We start from the raw sequence: 22,469 nt of genomic DNA on the forward strand, positions 1-22,469 counted from the left end.
ATTAAGTTAACACCATATTGCACTCAACTGCTTTAAGTTACAGTGTGGACCTGCATTTCAAATTTCACTCTAATCTTTAAAATTCAGAATAGTTTCCATTAACACTATTACAAGAACTACTGACCTTTTCTTCTTTTAACACCATTTTTGCCATAAATGTCTTATAACAAATGACAAGGCTGCCATCTAGTGCTTTATGACTATTCCTTTAACATTTTTAAAAGAGTGAATATCCTATATAAATCTAGAGATGAGCTATCCAATATGGTAGCCATTATCGAATGTGGCTACTGAGTAATTGAAATGAGACAGATTTGAATTGAGATTGCTCTAAATATACAAGCTGTATTTCAAACACTTAATTTGAAATTTGAAAAAAACTTTAAAAAGTACATTCTGATGATTACTATACTGTTGTATGTTAAAATGACATACCTTAGATATGTAGACATAAAAATATTTAAATTAATTTCCCCTGCTTTATTTTACTTTTTAATGTAGGTAGTAGAAACTTAAAAATATGTGGCTCACATTAATTTATATTGGACAGCGGTGATCCAAGAAAATTTACCTTAATCTTAAACATAAACATATGCTTTTAAACAATAGTATATTTCTTATTTCTAAAAAATGGAATATAATTTATATGTGTGCATAATTGTAACCAGTTACTACTTTGGTACACAATAAAAGCTAAAGATTCAAGAAGAATCAAAGAAGGATTTCTAATTTAAAAATATCAGAAAAACTGTATCTCTATAACATCCAGGATGTTTGAAAGAAGAAGAGCAAAATGAATGTGGAAAGATGGAGAATAAGGATAATTTAAAAGACATAGAAAATAGACAATTTGAGTATCAGTAAGGATAATAATTGCAAATGGATTAAAACATTTTGAATATGCACATGTGTTCATATGTTTATGATACAAAAAAAAACAGTGGTCAACTTTGAGAGATATTGAACAAACAATTTCTTACTTTGAAAACTTGTAAATAAAAAGAAGACTATAACATTTATCACACCTTTTCTATATGAATTATAGCAACGAGTAATCAAACATATGAAAAAATTGTTTTCACAGAGTTTTCAAATCAAGAAATAGAGAAGGAATTGGAATATCACAGTTTTGCAACCCCTAGTCAATTACGTTCCAAACACTGACATTTAGTGTCTGCTAATAATGTAAAAGGAAAGACTAGGAGGCATTATGTGCTTCTGCTAGATGAAGAACACAAACCACCTATGAAACAGCGTTTCCTCTAAAATCAAATCTGAATCTGATTAAACCTCTAAATCAGGGTTTCTCAATCTGAGCACTGTTGAAATTTGGGGCCAGATAATTCTTTCTTCTGAGGAGGCCGTCTTGTACATTGTAGGATGTATAACAGCATCCCTGGTCTTTATCCCCCAGATGCCCTTAAGACGCATGCCCCGTGCACAGTTATGATAAGCAAATATGTCTCCAAACATTGTCAAAGGTCCCTTAGGCAAGAAAAACACCTTAATAAAATATGGTATTTTATATGTCACATTCTTAATAAAATTAGAAATATCATTGCAAAGTAGTATTTAAAATACTTATCAAAATTAAGAAAATTCTTACATAGACATACAACAAGAAGGTAAGAATTGAACCATAAACTATGTAGAAAATTATTTAATAAGAAAACATATCAATTGTAGGCAAAAATACCATTTTGTAAAAAAATTACTAATCAGTGGAAAGAACGAATAAACCCCACCTCCCATGCTGTAATATGGCAATAAATAAATAAATAAATAAATAAATAAATAAATAAATAAATACGGTGAACAAAAAAAAAATTTTAAAAAGCATGAGAGATTTTGATGGAATTTAGCCAATTTTGAGGTTTACTTAACGTGTTTAACTATTCCTGTTTTAAAAGAAGATAGTAACCTCAAATTCATTTTCAAAAGCTATCACAATACAAAATATGAAGATAAAAAAAGGAAAGGTAAAAAATTGTAGTCAAAGCTTATTTCATTAGAAAAAAAATAATGGAAAACTATAGTCTCACAAAATTCATTTATATTGAAAACAATCCCAAATAAAATATAAAAAATAATATTTTGTGGTATTTCAAATAATATGCCATGACGATGATTCATTTACCCCAAAATGAAAAGATGTTGAACATTAGAAAGTCTATCAATGCAACTTCACATTTAACAAGATAAATAAAAAGGCATTCATGATGAAATCCTGCAGCACAATAATATAGATAAGAATTTTATTAACTTGATACAGGGAATATTCCATAAACTATATCAAAGTCTTGACTTAATGGTGATATCTACTACCATCATTTTGACTCAGTACTGAAATAAAGATCCCAACTATCCCAATAAGAGCATAAAAGAATTGGAAAGTGAGGGAAATACCTGTCCTTATTTGCATGCAATAAATTAGCTACATTTAAAAATAAAACTAATCTATGAAACTAGAATTAACAGAGTTAATAGAAGTTGATAAATATCAGATCAATGTACTAAAAAGGATTTTAGTTTTAAATATCAAACATAAATGGAAAATGTAATTTAAAAAGATACTATTCAAAATAGCAACAAAAGTATTAGGAAATTACTGTTTTACATATCTCACAAAAATATGTTTGAGACACAAACACATGAAATTGAGCTCAATATTATTAATCATAGAGAAATGTAAATTAAAACCAAAAGATACTACTACACCTCTTCTATAACAGCTATAATAAGAAAGACAAAATGAAGTGTTGGTGGGGATACAAAAAAAATGAAATATCTATAAATTGCTAGTGAAAATGTACAATGGTACAGCCATGCTGTAAAATCATATGGCAGTTTTTTTAAATGTTAAATATAAGGTTACCGTATGATCTGGCAATTCTACTCCCAGAAATACACCTAAAAAAACCTGAAAATATATGTCTACACAGAGAGCATCTTAATGTTTATATCAGCATTTTTCATACTAACCAAAGCCTAGAAATAATCCCTATAGCCAGTACCTGGTGATTGACAAAAAAAGTGGTATATATAATGTTATACCATTTGCTATATTAACCAAGTATAATCAAAACACCTAAGGATCATCTCAGTTGATACAGAAAAACCATATGACACAAACAAACATCAATTCCTGATAAAAATACTATGCAAAGTAAGAATAGAAGGGAATTTCCTCAACCTGATGAAGGCATCTAGGAAAAAAACTACATCATGCATAATAGTGAAAGACTGACTGCTTTCCCTCTAAGATCAGGAACAAGACAAGAATATTTATATGCTCATCATATTTTTTCATGGGGTAGCAGACATAGTAGCCCATGCAATCAGGCAAGAAAAAAAAAGGCATCCAGAGAGGAAAAATTCAAATTCCATTATTGGTAGAACACATTATTGTCTATGTAGAAAATATGACAGAATCTACAAAAATGGTACTTGAAATGAGCTTAGCAAATCTGAAGGATACAAAAACCAACATTAAAATCATTTGTAGTTATACATAAGGACACAATTACACATGAAATATTTAAAAATAATATTTACAATAGCATCAAGAATATAAAACATGTAGGTATAAATCTGACAAAAACTGTGAAAGACCTGTACAGTGAAAACTACCAAGTAAAATTTCTTTTTTTAAAGATATATACTATGTTAATGGATCAGAAGACTCACTATAGTTAAGATATCAATTCTCCCCAAACTGATCTGTAAACTAAAAACAATCTCATTTCAAATCCTAGCATATATTTTTGTGAAAATTGACAAGCAGGTTCTTAAATTCATGTGAAATACAAAGAAAATAGAATAGCCAAAATAAGTTTGAAAAGGAAGAACAAAATTGGAAAATAAATATTACATAGTTTCAAGACATACTGTAAAGCTAGAATAATCATAACAGTGCTATACTGGCATAAAAATAAACAAATTAATTAGTGGAACAAAACATAAAGTCCAGAAATAGTCTTATATAGTCTTATACACATATGTGGACAACTGATTTTTAACAAAGTTGCAAAAACAATTCACTGGTTAAAAGACAGTCCATAAATGAATTGTGCTAAAACATTTGGATATCCATATGGAGAAAATTTTTTTGATTGATTCCTTAAAATATGTATAAATATTAACTCAAAATGGACTCTATGCTTAAATAGAAACACCTAAAAATATAAAATTTCTAGAGAAGAATATAGTGGGAAATCTTTTGACCTTAGATTAGGCTAAGATTTTTCAAAGGAACAAACTGGTAAATTGAACTCCATTTGAATTAAAAACTGCCATTCAAAAAAATACTCTTAATAGAATGAAAAGACAAGCCACAAACTAGAAAAAAATATTTGAAATCAGGTATCAGATAAAGGACTTGTATCTGTAATATATAAAGTACCTTGAGAACTCAATAATATAAAAACAAACAATCCAATTTCTAAAAGTAGGCAATGGATTTAAACATATTTCATGAAATAAAATATAGATATGGCAAATAATTACATGAAAAAATGCTTACATTATTAGTCAAAAGGGATATGCAAATAAAGTGAGAATTAGAAACCGTTACACACCTATTAGAATGCCTAAAATTAAAAAGACTAACCATACAAAGTTTTGTGAGACTTTGAAGAAGCAAAACTCTCAAACACTGCTGGTAGAAATGTAAAATGGCACAACCATTTGGGAAATAATTTGGTTGTTTCTTACAAAGTTAAATACACATCTACCATATGATCATTACCCAATGAAAGTATCTTTAAATACAAAATGTGTGCAGCTTTTTAATAATGACCAAAATTGTCCCCTGCAAAAATCCATCACAAAAATTTTTATGTTTAAGATTTAATCATAATGAAAAACATTGCATTAAAATTCAGCTAAGCATACTCAACTTCTGTATTTTGTTCCATGTGCAGAACAAGATCTATTGCTACATTAAGCTTCAGAAAAGAAAAAAAAATGCACCAAATAGAATTAAGAAAATATAGCAAAAAGACATTGATTGCGTTTCTATGGAGTTGTATAATAATATTTCAGAAATAGAAATGGTAACATAATAATGGCAGCATCAGTTATTCATGATGAATTTTATTATATGCAAAATCCCTAAAACTAATAACACACACCAATTAATTAAAATGAAAAAATGCAAATACTTACAATAACATGTTCCTCTAAGTGGATTACCAACATAGCGATTTTCAGAATCACATCTGTAAAAATACAAAAACTCATTTACTATTAAACAATAAAATTCAAAAATGTCATATTTTTTTCAAGCAAAAAATTAAGCTGTACATTAAAACATCTTTAAAAACTATTGCATTAATTGAAGTTTTAAAAACAAATCTTCAAAAGACTTAATGTAGAAAGCGAACATATAAGTATGAGTGAGAGAAGAAATAAGTGGAGAAGACAAATAAACATACATAAGAGGAATATAGGGGATTTTGCAAGACAGATGGGATAGATTATGAATTTGGGGATATACAGCCTTCCTTAATAATATGAGAAGGCATTAAAAGTCTGGGAAAAAATACAGAGTCATTTGTGGGCAGAGAAAAAACATCGTGTGAATTATAAATCCACATCATTTTTTCACTTCTGGTATTCTTTGAAATTGCCTAACAAGAGATATAGCTTGGTTTTACATAGTGCTACTTCCGAGAACATCCTCCAGAATAAATTCTTATAAAATGTATACAACAGCATAACTAAATTAAGTGACTTAATATTTACATTATATGTAAAAGTTTAATAGATGAGAAAGACCTTCTAAAACCGTCTTCATTTTTAGTAGAGTTAGTTAGAACAAAGAAATAATTTTAATGCATACATATTTTAATTAATGAAGAAGAAAACAGTTGAGAATAATAACCTAAATAATCAGGTTACATACTAAATGCATCTTCAGCCATGCTAGGTTTTGTATCCATGCAAAAAATGAGTTGAAGAGTAAATCTTTTTCTGTACTAACTACAAAATTAAAGTAGAACTATGATACCTCTTTATACCACTAACTTTATTCTCTGTAAAACAAAGAAACTTTGGGAGTTAGGTTTTTTCCTGTGACTTCCCCAAATGCTACTTTTAAAATATATGATATATAGTGTTTTTCTAGCTTTAGAAAATCATCATACTTGTTATTGTTGGGTTAAGCACTTCACAATCTATATTATTCCTATACTATTGTTCCTTTCTTTAGGGTCACCTCCTTAAATCCCATCACTTTGTACCAAGTATATACATATGTGGTCAGACAATTAAGTTTGCAAACTCATCTTAGAAAAGGTGCTACATACCTCATCGCTGAATATCACTACAGTTCCCTTAGGAAGCTATGCATCGACCCCAGCACGGAGTCCACCCTTCAAAGCAATTTTGGAACTCTTTTTCAGCAACGGTCATCAGAGCTGCCATTTTACTACCCTTGATGAGGGATTATTAATTATGAATTTGTACCAATTGGACAAAAGTTAACCAAGTTTACTACTTGGAAGTGCTGAAAAGGCTGTATGAAAAAGTTAGTCAAAAATGACCTGAAATTTTTGCTTTTTGCCTGAACCGTTTGCATCACGACAATGCAGCAGCTCACATGGCACCATCTATGAGGGAGTTTTTAGCCAGTAAACAAATAACTGTATTGGAACACCTTCCTTACCTTCCTGATCTGGCCCCCAATGACTTTTCTTTACCCAAAGATACAGGAAATGTTGAAAGGAAGACATTTTGATGACATTCAGGACATCAAGGGTAATATGATGACAGATCTGACGACCATTCCAGAAAAAGAGTTTCAAAACAGCTTTGAAGGGTAGAGTAGGTGCTGGCGTCGGTGCTTCCCAAGGAGAGTACTTTGAAGGTGACCGTAGTGATATTCAGCAATGAGGTATATAGCACTTTTTCCAGGATGAGTTCGTGAACTTAACTGTCTGACCTCATATTATAAATATAATGAACTGATATATTGAAATGTTTGGCATAGTCATTACAGGTTTTCATGTAATTTATATAGTAATGTGATCTGGAATCAAGATTGTCATAATCTTCCATTCCATCACAGACCTTATAAATAAATACATGTTAAAGTATCAGAATGGAGGACCTCACAAACAATTATTTTAAACAAAGGAAGACAGCATTATTACAAGCAAAGAAAATTCTACCACTATGGAAGGCAGTGTGGAGGTTCCTCAAAAAATTACGAATAGAATTACCACGTGACCCAGTAATCCCTCTCCTGGATGTCTACCCTAAAAAAATCTGAAAACATTTATTCATAAAGACATGTGTGCTCCATTGTTCACCGCAGCTTTATTTACAGTAGCCAAGATATGGAAACAACCAAAATGTCCTTTGATAGATGAATGGATAAAGTAATTGTGGTATATATACACAATGGAATACTATTCGGCGGTAAGAAAAGATGAAATAGGACCATTTGTGACAACATGGATGGATCTTGAGAGTACAATGCTAAGCAAAATAAGTCAGACAGAGAAAGCAGAGAACCATATGATTTCACTGATATGTTGTATATAAACCAAAAACAACAAAAGAAGAAGACAAACAAATGAGAAACAAAAACTCATAGACACAGACAATAGTTTAGTGGTTACCAGAGGGTAAAGGAGGTGGGGGGTGAGAGATGAGGGTAAGGGGGATCAAATATATGGTGATGGAAGGAGAACTGACTCTGGGTGGTGAACACACAATGGGATTTATAGATGATGTAATACCGAATTGTACATCTGAAATCTATGTAACTTTACTAACAATTGTCACCCAATAAACTTTAAGTAAAAAAAAAAAGAAAAAAGAAAAAGAAAACTGAAAAAAAAGAAGAAAATTCTAAATTATTTCTTAAGGCAATTTTGCATATATAAATACAAAATAATCAGATTATTAAAAAACGTTTTAAACTGTGTTTTATTCTGTAACAGACACTGTGTTTTGTAATACAAAAGTAAAATTTATTTCTTGACTAGAGATTCCCTTCATAGGTTAAAAGCACTTAAGGTATGTCTCAGGTATTTAGTACAGAAATATATAATTCAGCGAACAAAGATATATCTGCACTAGTTATCTAATTCAAGTAACAAGTTACCACAAACTTAGTGACTTTAATCAACACATATTTATTATTTCACAATTTTTGTGTCAGTCTACCCATAGTTGGTCAGGAGTCTGGTATATTTGGGTTCTCTGATTCAGAGCCTCAGGGAGGTATATTCAAGGTATTGGCTCGAGCAAGGGTCCTCTGCAGAGCTGCAATCAAGGTGTCAGCTGGACTTGGGTTCTCATCAGAGGCTTGACTAGGGATGTACCTACTTCTAGCTCCCTCACGTTAGTGGCAGAATTTATTTTCTTGCAGCTATAGAACTGAAGGCCTTTGTTTCTTATGAATGGCTAGAGGTTGCCTTCCATTCCTAGGATGCCATCAGCTCCACCTACTTCTTCAAGGCCATCAGGGAAAGTCTTTAGAGCAAGTCTTTTGGCAAGACAGAGACTTAAAACATACTCTTGGAAGTGACATACTATCACCTTTACCATATAATGTAACATAATCATAGAATTGATATCCCACCATCTTTGTCATATTTTCTGGTTTAAAAGCAAGTCAAAGGTCCTACCAACACTCAAAGGAATGATAAAATAGTGTAATACCAGAAGTCAGAGATCATTGGTAGTCACTTTAGGGTCTTTCCACTGTAATAGTTTGGTTGTATGTAAAATTTTAAATTATAATATATAACAGCATATTTATTCTAGATATGAACATGTACTAATCTAATTCACATAACAAATATTTTGAGAAGTTAAATTACATCATCACAAACTCAGATTATAAGAGGTAAAGAGAATATGAAGGGAAAAGTGTAGATATAAATAATGCTTTAAACAAATTTATATTGCACTATAAATTACATTAATATTTCTGATACACAAACTAAGTAATGTTTTTCACATTCAGAATCCTTCTGTATAAAGATTAGATACAAACATTAAAAGCCTTCAGAAGTCTTCTACATAGCTAAATTTAAAACATAACTTCAAAGTATTTCTGTGTCTAAGCAAAGAGATAATTATTCTCTATTCCCACTAAGCAAATTAAGCAAACAACCTGACATTTTTAGAAACAGATTTAGGCTGAAATATTTAGTAGGGACTTTGAAAAGGTAAATATTGTCATTACATGTCACCTAAATAATCAACCATTTATGTGAATGATCACATTACATTATAAATACCACTTTTTAAAAAACAAAATATAAAATAACTTCACATTTCTGAGTGTTAAAATACAGCATTTCATTTTGTTTCTATTGATTTAAATATTTAAATACACATACATATCTACACACACACACACACACATCTTATCATGAGATACAATTTTTCTACACAAAAACTAGAAAAGGAAGGACATCTAATTGCTACAATTTTGAAATATCACGACACAATTTAAAACAGTTGAGAATCTGATAAGTACATTCACATTTTTCATGAGAAATTCTGAAAATTACACACAAGATAAAACACACTTGTTTTTGCTTTGTTCTTCCCCTAAACAAATTCATAAAAATCAGAGCATATAATATGAACAAAAATATATTAAGGAGCACACAGTATCAATAGTGATACCATACTTCAAAGACAATTATTTAAAAAACATAAAATTCAGACATGAAGGTATGGTAGTAAATCCTCAAGTAGTACAGGAGGCACACGTTCTAAAGTTATAAGGCTGTTTATGGATTTCAGGGTCCAGTCACGGTAAGTAGAACTAACTAAGTAAGGTGAAGACAACTAAAAAAGGTAGATTTTTATTTTTAATGTTTTAAGAGCATTGGAGAGAAAAAGAGTTACCAAGAAAGGTAGAACACTAGGTTGTTGAATCATTTAGGGGATCCCTTTGTCTCTGATTATAGATGGGAACAGTATTTCACAGGAAAAATGATTGGAGTCTAGGTCCACCCACGGTTGTTGAGCTAATTCCCAAAGGGTAATCTTAGGAGTAAGAGCAGAGAAAGGCCTTCCAGAGTCTGCAGATCTCCTTTGAACCACTCCTACCCTGAAAATGCTTAAAGTACTACTGCCCTCAGGCACACAGGAAAATTAAATTCTCTTTGGAGAAAGGTCTCAAACTATCTATAAATATTTTACAAATATGATATCCAGTATAAAAGAAAAACTATTCAACCCTGGAAACCAATAAGAAAACAAGAACAGGAAGCAGCAGAAACAAAAGATGAAAATAGTTATGGGAATTCAAATATTATCTAGGAAAAGACACAGGCTTTAAAATAACTATATTATATGGGAGGAGATAATAGGCAGAATTAAAAATTTGCATAAAAAATTGGAAACCATAAAAGACTATAATAGATAAAGTTGACAATGTAGTCTAAAAAAATTGGACATTGAAACAACAAAATAAAAATACAACAACCAAAACTAAGAACTGAATGGATGAAATTAACAACAAAATAGACATCACAGAAAAGTGAACTGAAAAATGGATCAGGAAAGAGTGGAAAACAAGTACTGGCAGAACTTTCTGAAATTCCCAGCATGGTAAATGAAAAAACAATAGTAGTAACCAAGCACATCATAGTAAAACTGGTAAAACAAAAAGAAAAACAAATTTAAAGCCCAAGAATAAAATAGACATAAGAAATTAAACATCTGAATAGTTTACATCTTTTAAAGAAATCGAATATTTTAAATCTTATTTTAAATAAATAATTAAAATATTTCTACAAAGAAAAATGTAGGATCAACTGGCCACGCTGGTGATACTACCTAATAATGGGGGAACAAACCCCCCCCAAAGGCACTGACCATATGGGAAAGACTGATATATTGGTTATATTAAAGTTAAGAACTTCTCTTTATCAAAGACATAAAAATAGTGTAAAAATCCAAACCACAAAGTGATATTTACCACGCATATCACCAATACATGTATCCAGAATGTATAAAACGTTATTAACGACTGAGAAAAAGAGAAAAACACATTTGAAAGAGCACTATTTGTTAAAAGAGGAAATTCAATTAATGATTAAACATATGAAACTTTTAAAGACTAAACCTTTAAGAACTAAAGAACTTCTTTAGTTCTTAAGAAAATGGAAATTCAAATCGCAACATATCAATTGCACACCCATCTGATTCCTTAAACTTAAAATGTCTTAATAACCCCAAGTATTGTCAAGCGTATAGAGCATTAAGAAAACTCATATGGCCCTGGAAGGAGCATAATTTGATATAACAATTTTACAAAAGAGTTAATCTTCTAAACTTAAAAATATGGATGTCCAAGACATACCCATCACAATGTATGCACTTGTGAACCAGGACACATATATGAGTATACTCATAAGCTCATTAGTTATAATGTAAAAAAAATAAAAAATAAAACTACGATTGTCAAGTAGAAGAATAAGAGAATGAGTAATTGCAGTGCGATATAATCACACAAAATACAGCACTGAAAAGGATCAAATTACAGCTCCATGGATCCAACAATCTGGATGAATACCAAAACATTATGTTGAGTGACACTCGACACAAAAGAATATAGCCATAGACACTACACACCTATTAGAATGATCCAAATCCAGAACAAACACTAAATGCTGCCAAGGATGTGGAATGTGGAGCAACAAGAATTCTAAGTCATTGCTGGTAGAAATGTAAAATGGTAGAGCCATTTTCAAAGACATTTTGGCAGTCTCTTATAAAACTAAATATACTGTTAACATATGATCCAGCAATTACACTCCTTTGTATTGACCCATAGGAGATGAAAATTTAAGTCCATACAAAAGCCTGCACGTGTTAAGTGCAGCTTTATAGTAGTTTTATTCATAATTGGTAAAAATTGGAAGATACCAAGATGTCCTTTAGGACGTGAATGAACTGATACATCCAGACAATGAGATATTATCCAGCAGTAAAAAGAAATGAGAAATCAAGTGAAAGAAGCCAATTTGAGAAGGCCATGTACTGTATGATTTCAACTATATGACATTCTGGAAAAGGCAAAACTATAGGGACAGTAAGAAAACCAGTGGTTTCCAGGAGTTAGGGGTGAGGGAAGGACGAATCAGAGAAGCACAGAGAATTTTTAGAGCAGTGAAACTACTCTGTATGATACTATAATAGTACATACACATCATTACACATTTGTCAATCCCCACAGAATGTACAACAGTAAGAGTGAACCCTAAAATAAACTACAGACTCTGAGGTCATCAATTGTAACAATGTACCAGTCTGTGGTGATGGGGGAAGCTATGCATGTGTCGGGGAAAGGGGTATATGGGAAATTTCTGTACCTTCTTTTCAATATTGCTGTGAACCAAAAACTGCTTTAAAAAATCAAGTCTATGAAAAAAATCCAGTTTTACAAAACAAATCACTGAAAGGATACGAAAATAATAATTTGATATCTTTAAAATTAAAAAATAATTACTGAATCAAAATAAAATAATAATTGAAATTACTGATAATTTAGAAAATATTTCACATTGAAAAATACAAACTGAATAGTGATTAATCTGAAGCTCAGCACAGTTATAGTACAATCAATCTCTACATTGCGCAATGTTTCTCCTGGGGGAAAACATAGTATTAAGAAGTTTTGCTACACACACAAAATTTAATTTTAATTAAGTAATTACTAAATATTTTACATTAGAATTTGGAAATCAAAAGGTAGGATAACATAGAGTTCATAAACACTATTCATACATTTTCTGACAAATTCTCCTTAAGAGAAATTATATATATTTTTTTCCACCTGGACATAGTGTTTCAATTGTTGCCAATTATTCTCAATAAGGAAATGATATGTAAACAATAGGTAAAGAGCACTGGCTTTTTAGTTAAAGAACCCTAGGTGGAAATCCTTCTCCAACACTAATTAGATTGTGGAACTTGGACAAATTCACTTTCGTAGCTCTCAATTTCCATTACAGCAAAATAGGGATAAAAATATTACCTACTTTATGGAATTGTTGTAAGAATTAAATACAAGTGCTCAACCCAGAGACAGGCCGTTTAGTAGCGTTCCAGATGTTAACTACGGTAATGATGACGTTGACAGTAATGAAGAAGAAGAAGAACAGTAATGAAAATAGGGGATATTATATTTGCATCTGCAAGTGTCAGAGCAAGACAAAAAAATTATTTGAGAAAGAGATTGCACTGAATTATTTTCAATGATCTATCTTTTGTTCCCTAGAAGGAAGATTGCTGAATTCTACAACGTAGCCACTGCACGGGGGCACCCAGAAATGAATCAAACTGACATAACAGTGTAGAGCAGCAGTTCATCTTCTAACATCTTAAAAGTTTGATAAAAGATCCACATATCTACCAGATGTATTTCTATATTACAATGTTGAAATTTACTGTAATTTATTTCTTCACAGAAGGTTAAGTTGGACATACTAGGAAATATTTATTTCATCCTCTGCTATTTCAAGATAATCTTTTATAGTAAATATAGAAGACTGGCCAAAATCAGTTGAAAGTTTAAAGAGTATTTTCTTTCTTTGGCATATTAAGTCTGTTTCTTTTTGTGACTATTTCCAACGTATAATTAGTACATCCTACACCTTAATTCCACACTGTTCCTTATGTTGCACTTACTTTGTACCAACAATCCCAACAATTCTATATGGGGTATGTGACCTATTCTGACCATCTGGAGTTAAAACCACTTAACTTTGTTTTGCCAGATGTTAATGTAATATAATAATCAAATTGGAGATCAAGGACTATGCTAAAGTCTCCTAAGAGACAGCCTTCAATGAGAATAGCTCTAATAAAAGAGATACAAACGTTTGCCAAGGTTTTAAGAGATGAATGGGGATCAAAAAATAATTTAACCCTAAACACTCCATAGACAGTTGACTAACCTAACCCCAGAAGTCACACTTAATGAATAGGTCATTTAAGGTTATTTAAATGAAAGAACAATAATCAAGAATGTCAAGCTAGGTGCACCAGGAATAGTAATTCCTTCTGAAAGGGTATACTAACTCCTGCAACAAACAACCTTAAAATGTCATTAGTTTTACACACTAAAAGATTGTTGGTAGCTAAAGGCACAGCCCAGTGCAGAGGGTGGAATTGGGGAAAGGGTCTTGCTCCATGCGGTATTCCAGGACGTGGGCTGTCATGAGCTCTGCAATCTTTTTGGTCCTCATCTTCCTCGCCACTGAACTGTTGAATGGGGAAAGAGAGACAGTGTATGGCATAGAAATGTTTTATGAGCCAGGCCTACAGTGGTGGACATTACTTATACCTATTGGTCAGAACCCAATTACGGGACCTCCAACCTAACTGTAATAGAAACTGGAGAAACATAGCCTGCCTGTGTTTAGAAAGTTTTCACAATTGACAACTAAATGAAATTCAATCTAGTACAGTTCTGGGGGAAAGACTGATGGCTTAGAAAGACTGATGGCAGTGCTAATAGATTCAGAAGTGCATTCCTTAAAATCCAAGAATATATTATATATAGCAAGGAAGACATATTGCAAGAGAACTCAAGCATTTACTTGACATGGAAAGTTTCTTTGCTCAAGTTAGACTTCTTACCAAGAGAGAACCTTCCTAAAGAACAGGAGTTGCACACTACCAAATCTGGTTTCATATTGGGCAAGCTTAAATTGAATTACTAACATGCTTTCTGAACTGGTATTTTGAGATTTACGGCTTTTGGTACTCTCTTATGGCCTCTCACTGAATGATTTCAGAATAAAACAAGCATAGGAGTTCTTCAAGTATCTTATTTCTCAGATATCGAGGCTGCTTCGCTCATCGGCACACATAAATCATTAGCCCTGTCTGCAGTTGCAAATACAGTGGGCAAAAACAACCTAGAAAAGCATAACAATATTTAGTGTTAGTATTTGAAGACTATATTTGCCAGCTGCTTATCCAAACGTGTTTATGAAGCTGATCATCTATATGCAAATTAGATGCAGTACAAAAGGCAAGTTGTATAGCAAATGATTCCTCTGTCTTCTTTGTATATCCATTTAATGTAGATTAAGGCACACAGATGAGAGAGGTACTGTTTTCCCCCATTCCCAATATAGAAGACAAAAAAAAAAAAAAAAAGGACAGGAATAATTGGGAAAAAACAAATATCCTAAGATACATTCCTTTATATTTGTTTTATAAAGCCCCTGCTATGTGCCAAAAGCTAGACTAGAAAAGGTGGTACAAGTTTGATCTTCCTAAAATGAAAAAGTTATTGGCATCATCTTCTTCCTTTCACCCCACCAAAAAAAAAAAAAAAAGAGAGACCATACATAACAAAATAGATTAAAATGGGTAATCACCTTAGATATTGCTGACCTAAAGGTGAACTAGGGAGGAAAAATGTTCAGGAAGATCCTCCAATGGCAATATTTCTCAAAGTGCATCGAGTACTATTATTTCACAGTCATTGCAAATGCTGGTAGGAAAGCAAAATTTTGGTCCCCATCCTAGCGTTTAAGTCACTATATTCCAGGAGATTCTTCTTCACACTAATTTTGAGAACCAGTATCTTAAGCCTAACATAAATAGCTTTGAAAAAGTTGGGGTCAGTAAAGATGAAAGGTATAAGGAAGATAAAAAGGAATTCAATTATGACTTAATTTCCTAAACTTACAAGATCCTGCTTAGTAATAGTGTCATATATCTCAGGCAATTATATTTGTAATTCCAAATGCTTTTGAGAAATTTTATCTTCAATTTACCGTGGATAAAAAGTAAAGCATGATTACGGACCAATTCAGCCATTGTGATTAATGTACCAACATAATATCTAACAATACCATCTACCTACTGTGTTTCCCCGAAAATGAGACATAACCGGAAAATCAGCCCTAGCATGATTTTTCAAGGATGACTTTCCCTAAACATAAGCCCTAACGTGTCTTTTGGAGCAAAAATTAATATAAGACCTGGTCTTATTTTCAAGGAAACACGGTATCTACAGACGCACACACACACACACACACACACACACACACACACACCATTTTCTCCAGAAGTCAGTAAATTGCTGTAAGATCGTATGTGCCATAAATGAAACAACAAAATGTTTTTTGGCTAGGTAAAGCAAAATGCTAATTGATGAGGTCAGGGGTTCTCACTGGGGATATATGTGTGGATAACAATCAGTGATCTCCATAATCATGGAGTTCTAATGGAACTTCCTGAAAGGGAGGTCAAGGATGACAGACATCCTAAATGCACACGGCAACCCTGCAAAACAAAACAAAAATGATCCAAATACCACACAACTTTTGAACAACATGGCAAATGGACAAATTTTTTTGTTCATAATTATTTGAGCCTGGAACGTAATTTCATTTTATATATAACCACAGAGTCGTTTTGCATGTTTGTAAGATATACTAAATTTTCAAGGAATGCAACTATCATATAAATTGAAAATAGACCACATATAATTGTGTTCAGAATTTAACAAATGTGTTCATCACTTCAGAAAACCTCATCACCAATAGCTATCCTTTTCGTGGTATATACAACACACATCTCTAAATTCACCATGTGTTTAGAGAATATTTGAGACTCATTTTAAGAAACTAAGAACCAAACATTATTAGTATCCACTTACAAATAGATTGGATTTCATTAATAAAGTGATTAAAATTGTTATATTATTCATATCCTATCTATTTTTTTAAAAACTTGTAGCGCTATGATATAAAATCTATGTGGTAGACATTATATATTAAAATTTATTTATGAGTTCCCACTTGTTTTTCAACAGGATATTCCGACAATGTTCCCAGAAGCCTACAACACAACTCTACTGGCTCTTATATTACGAGATCTTTCTCTATTCTAACCTCTCTTTCCTTGTGTCCAAGAAATGATATAGTTTCCAACGTCTTTTAAAGTAACAGCAACTGCATTATGCCTTGATATGTGATGGGGTTTTAAGACAGAAAAATGTTGTGACATTTCATCACATTCCTGTTGGTATTTTAACCTAGGGAAATTATTTTGGCACCAACTTACAAATAAGATCCAGTTCATATTTGAGAATATAATACTACTTCATTTTCTCCATTTCTAACAGTCTGTTATTTGTCTTGGCATGAGATGTCTCATTTCTGATTTACTACCCTGACTGGGTCCAGAGTGAATGGGAGATTTCTTCCACTTCAAGGAGTTTCAGAGATTTCTTCCACTTCTTCCTACCTTAAGGACTCTTTTACCACAGATTAGACAGCCAATCTGAGGGGTCTGCCAGCCGCTACATGTATCCATTCCAATAATGCATTTAGGGGCAGGGAAAATGACCACAGAGTGAGTTTGCACACCATTGTACTCAAACAGATTTGGACCAAAGCTCCATTTATTACCTGGTCTCCATTAAGTTCCCATTCTGACAAAGTGGCTAGGACTCTTCATCTCTATATGCTGGTAGCACTTCCTAATTTAAGCTAATTAATTATGAAAATGCATAAAGTTTTAGAAGGTGCTTATTCCATCTCCAGTGAGAACCACTGACCTAATAAATTGATGTTTTTCTTTTGTCCAGCCAAAATACTTTGAGCTTCACATTTACTGTGTACAAGACATAAGAACATTTTATTGACCTCTGTTGGAATTCAAGTATTTTCTGGTAATTAGATTAGACAAGGTCTAATCAAGAATCAATCCAGAAACATGCTTTTCAATTGTGTTTGTTTTTTAATTCACATACGGGAAATGTTATGACAAAATTTCTCAATGGTGTCTTCTGAAATATTAATATGACTCTTTAATGTATGTAGTAACAATACACAAATTTTTAAGTGAATAAATTAATGTTAAATTAATGTTATTTTAGTGATCAATATCAGTCAAATACCTTATAAAAAAGCCCTTCAAAAGTATGTACATTGCCTTTCCCAGTAACTAATTATCTACTAACTGGCTTGAGGTACCATTGGAGAAAGAGTGGATGAATATTTACTGTGTATATTGATGAGATGTAATGGGTATTATCTTAAAGATACCAAACATCTACTGTAATGGATAGGGTTTGGGGACCAGATTCAGAAAGAGTTAAGAGTCATAATTTTCCACTGGCTGGGGTAGCTGACGTAAACCTTCTGCTTATTGGTTCATGATTTTTTTTTCTGGTGATGTGAGTCAAAGTTGGCTGCCAATTCAGCTCCTCCCTCAGAACTCACATAGATGTTACCACACACTCCTGCTAACCAACAACCCCTGTTGGCTTTGCTGACTATTAAGGTAATGATATCTACATTTAAGAATTAAATGCCACTCACTCCCTGGCTTCTAGCATACTGGAATCCTGACATACTCAGCTCACCGGCAACGTTTTCAACTGTCCACTGGCCTACAGATAATAGCCTCCACTGAGTTTCACAGGCTCCAGTGGTCCCCTTACTATTGTATTCCTTATTGTCTTTAGGGAAGGAAGTGTTCTGGAAGACCTTCAAGAAAATATGGTTAGTTAATAGGCTGTCTGACATTATGAAGTACATGTGTTCCAAAACACCCAACTTTCCGAGGTGTTTGACCCCAATGCTCAAAACTTCCCCAAGACAGTCCCAGCATCTCCCCACCTTATTTACTAGAGGCAATCATCATGCCTACACTTTAAAGAGCCATTAGCAACTCCACGGGTACTCTCTAAGACAGGACATCCTGAATCACAGGGGAGCCATATCAGTAAAGTCTCCCTTGTCCAGTCTTACATTTCATGCCCGCTGATCCAACTCTCTCATGACCACTCGGACATGTGCACTACTGATTACTGCCTCTGCACACCTGGCAGGCCCTGTAACTCTCCCAGTGAAGAAGTGACCTCTTCCTATAGCAGAAATTGTGAGTTCCCACTCACACCATGCTGAGACCTGATAGTTCTTACTGATCTGAAGACAATGAGTGCGAGCAGGGGAAGCTCTGGCGGAGAACAAACATGTTGTTATGAAACATAACCCTCATGTGAGATCTTCACATTGTCCCCACGGAAAGGGAAGCTACTCTACTCTAGCAAATGACAGAGGACCCCTTCTTCCAGCCTGGAGTGTTCAAGGAAATCCAGGATTCAGGGTTCCAAGGTCACTCATAAGTGTTGCCATCGTAGGCCTCAAAGTCCTACTCCTCATTAGGCAGTGACTCTGGCATGGGCGAAATGTCACAGCTGAGCCTTCCATTTCCTTTGCAGGCAGCCAACCTTACGATTAAATCCTGCGCATAATTTTCAACATACTCTGCTCTCTGGCTGCAGAAAATGAGGGTCTTTAAATGCTGTCACGAAGGCCTTCTGATGTTCAATAGTGTGCCCCGAGTGGATGGAAGTTTCCTTCTTTAAGGCTTTATGGCAGTTAATGAAAACCAGCCAAGCTCACAATGATAATTACCATCTCCCCATAACTTTCAAGTAGTAAAGTTGCTGCATAAACGAGCATTTCTCCTTCAACCTATACTTGATCCTATCAAACTCGGTTAATAGTCTCAATAATCATTTCACTACAGCATACCAGGATATCACTACCCCCACTTACAATCAGCACTGTGGTGCTTCCTGCCATCTGATAAGCCACTCAATAATAAAATCCCGTGCTGCAGGTCTGTTATCTTGAGCCACTTCCAGTAGCATCTGCCTTAGTTGGAATTACCTCAATAGCAGATGCTGAGATAAGCACTTGGATGTGGGTCCTTGCCAAGGGCAGTTATCTCAGGAAGTATGACTGACAAAGTGGGAAATGTAGAACAAATCCCCACTCCTCACTGGTTAAGTGTTAACCATACTGGCATTAACTGTCTTACACTTACTTCCTGGTTGCACCTGGGTGGAAATGAGTAGCTTCAGAACTAAATAAGGATCAAAGATTCTCGTGCTTTATGTGGACTACTGGAAAGTACAGGAACTGTCCACTATAGGTTTGATGGAACCATGAGAGCCAAGGGAGTTGGCAAAATGCGTTGTAAGTATCTGCCACAACCTTTTATCAAATAAACTTCTTTCACCTATTTTTATCCTATTCCCTTGATTTCCCATTGAGGATCATCAGTTTCTAATACAAGAGTTGTTAGAAGGTTAAAATAAAATAAATACTACTGACCTTCTTTGCTCTATTACTTTGAAAATGAATGTGATGGAGTGACAGACCCTTTATTACACAGAATGCAACTATGTGTTACCTTCACATTGTAAATTTTACAAAAATAGGTTGTGTTTTCTTTAAAGTTCACATGTTGCTCCTGAAAAGTAAACAATTTTCATAGAGAACACCACTTTACTCTCTACATATTTATATTAGAGTTCATATATTCATTAAATCCGTTTTTTGTTACCAACTCTGAGTTCCAACTGTGTTTTAGGCCAGGGACAGAATGAGAACTATCATTACCTTGGCAAGATGAATAATTTGGTGCCTCTTTTAAAAGAATATTTTTATCTCATTATCAAAGCTCCACCCACTATGTTTGCCATTTCTCCCCCTAGCCCCAGCTTATACCACAAGAAACACATTCTTAAAATTTTCTCCAATTTTTCCATGAGCAACTGGTGGGGTTTGTGAAAAAAAAAAAAAATTCTGAAAAGAGTATGGACTCCACCATTCCTGTGGCCCAGGAGCTTCACATTCTCCTGACAGTGCACACTTCAGCATCAATTTATTAACCACGTCAGCTGAATTCTTAAGTTTCTAGGAGGTTTCACTCCAGGTAAACCAACAGACATGGCCCTTCTCCCCTTGAAAGTTCTTGTTTCTCTTTAGCTTTTTGGCCATTTGGTTACCCTGTTATCTCGACTGTCCAATGGCTTCAAGAAAACTAATGAATTTGCAGTTTACCCAGCTTTTATTTCTTTCACCGTAAAGATGGGAGTGATGCTGTTTCTAGCTCTCTATGAGGTGTGACCAACAAATACAGTAGATGTTTAAATTTAAAAAGAAATATTACAGTAAAAGATACATTGCCATTAATCTCCCTCAAAGTACTCGCCCTCACTTCAAGCACACTCATCCCATCGTTCTTGCCACTTTCTGAAGCAGTTCTGGAAGCCCTCTTTCATGAGTGTCTTTAGTTGCGCTGTCATGGCTGCCTCAAGGTCCTGAAATGATTCAAAATGTTTACCTTTCATAGTTTTTTTGACTGTGTGGAAGAGCCAGAAGTCACACGGTTCCAGATCCAGTGAATAAGGTGGATGAGAACACACCGTAATGTATTTATTTGACAGAAACTGCCATACGAGAAGCGAAGTGTGACAGGGAGCCTTCCCATTGTGATAAATACATACGGTGAATGCTGATGCTGAGTGCCACCCAATGGAAAGGCAGGGATCTTCAATATGGGAAGTGATGTATGGAACCTTAGTAACAGTGTGTGACAGGTTTCAACTTGTTCTGTGCAGTCAGTTGGGTGTGAGCTACGGTTGAGAGAAGGTGTGTTTTAAAGTGTGAATCATCCTCCATCGTGAAAATGCTCTGTGTCACACATCGCTTCTGGTATGGCAATTTCTGTCAAACAAAAACATTACGGTGTGTCTTCATTCACCTTATTCACGGGATCTGGACCATGTGACTTCTGGCGCTTCCACAAAGTCAAAATGATTCAGGACATCGAGGCAGCCAAGACAGTGCAACTAAAGACACGAAAGAGGACTTCCAAAACTGTTTCAGAAAGTGGCAAGGATGATGGTATAAGTGTGTTCAAAACAAGGGGGATTAATGGCAATATGCCTTTTACTGTAACACATTTTTTTAATTTAAACACTCACTGTATTATTTGATCACACCTTGTACATCCTTGAGCAAACACTGGAAATGCTGTGACCTTGTTCATTTTCACTTTTTTTGCTTTACTGTTTACTATATTCTAAACCCAGAACAATTTACCTCCTCATTCAAGTTCCAGCTCAAATATCCCCTGCTCAAATTTCCCTTATCCCACCAAGATAAGTTATTCACTCCCTTTTCAGTCCTCTTTCGATATTCTCTTCATTCCATTCCATTAAATAAATTTACTGAACGCTGACATCGCGGTATTGATGCAATGGTCCCCAAAGAATTCACTCTAGTAAAGGATCAAGGCAAGTACACAGATAATGCAAGGGAAAAAATTAACAAATAGGAAGAGAACCAATTTCAGTTTGGGGAGCTTATGAAAAACATGCAAGAATATGTGATGTCCAAATATATACTTAAAGCCAAACAGAAATTATCCTGGGAAGAGAGAAGGGTTGCTAAGCATCTCAAATTAGTACATTATTATGTATTTTGGCTATGTCTCCACTGCTAGCCTGAAAGACACTCTAAGCAATAGCCATGTGCTATTTATCTTCATTAATAATACCAAGCACTCATTTCATCACTATTTACTGATTTGAATGACTAGCTTTGCTCCTCACAAGAGCATATTTTCCAGTGTAAGCACACCATAGGAAATAACTGCTC

The 22,469-nt window shown here is 33.7% G+C and overlaps 1 protein-coding gene across 3 annotated transcripts in view; it reads right to left on the reverse strand.

Annotated features, from left to right (window-relative positions):
- The window catches only part of ATRNL1 (attractin like 1), a 579,923-nt gene that overhangs the window by 397,756 nt on the left and 159,698 nt on the right, over positions 1–22,469 (reverse strand). For all 3 annotated transcript variants that reach the window (XM_081075162.1, XM_081075163.1, XM_081075164.1), the window contains exon 21: positions 5,167–5,219. In XM_081075162.1, coding sequence (XP_080931288.1) covers positions 5,167–5,219 — 53 coding nt within the window. The remainder of the gene's footprint in view (positions 1–5,166; positions 5,220–22,469) is intronic.

Source organism: Rhinolophus hipposideros, assembly GCF_964194185.1.
Source record: "Rhinolophus hipposideros genome assembly, chromosome: 15".
Classification (NCBI taxonomy): Eukaryota; Metazoa; Chordata; class Mammalia; order Chiroptera; family Rhinolophidae; genus Rhinolophus; species Rhinolophus hipposideros.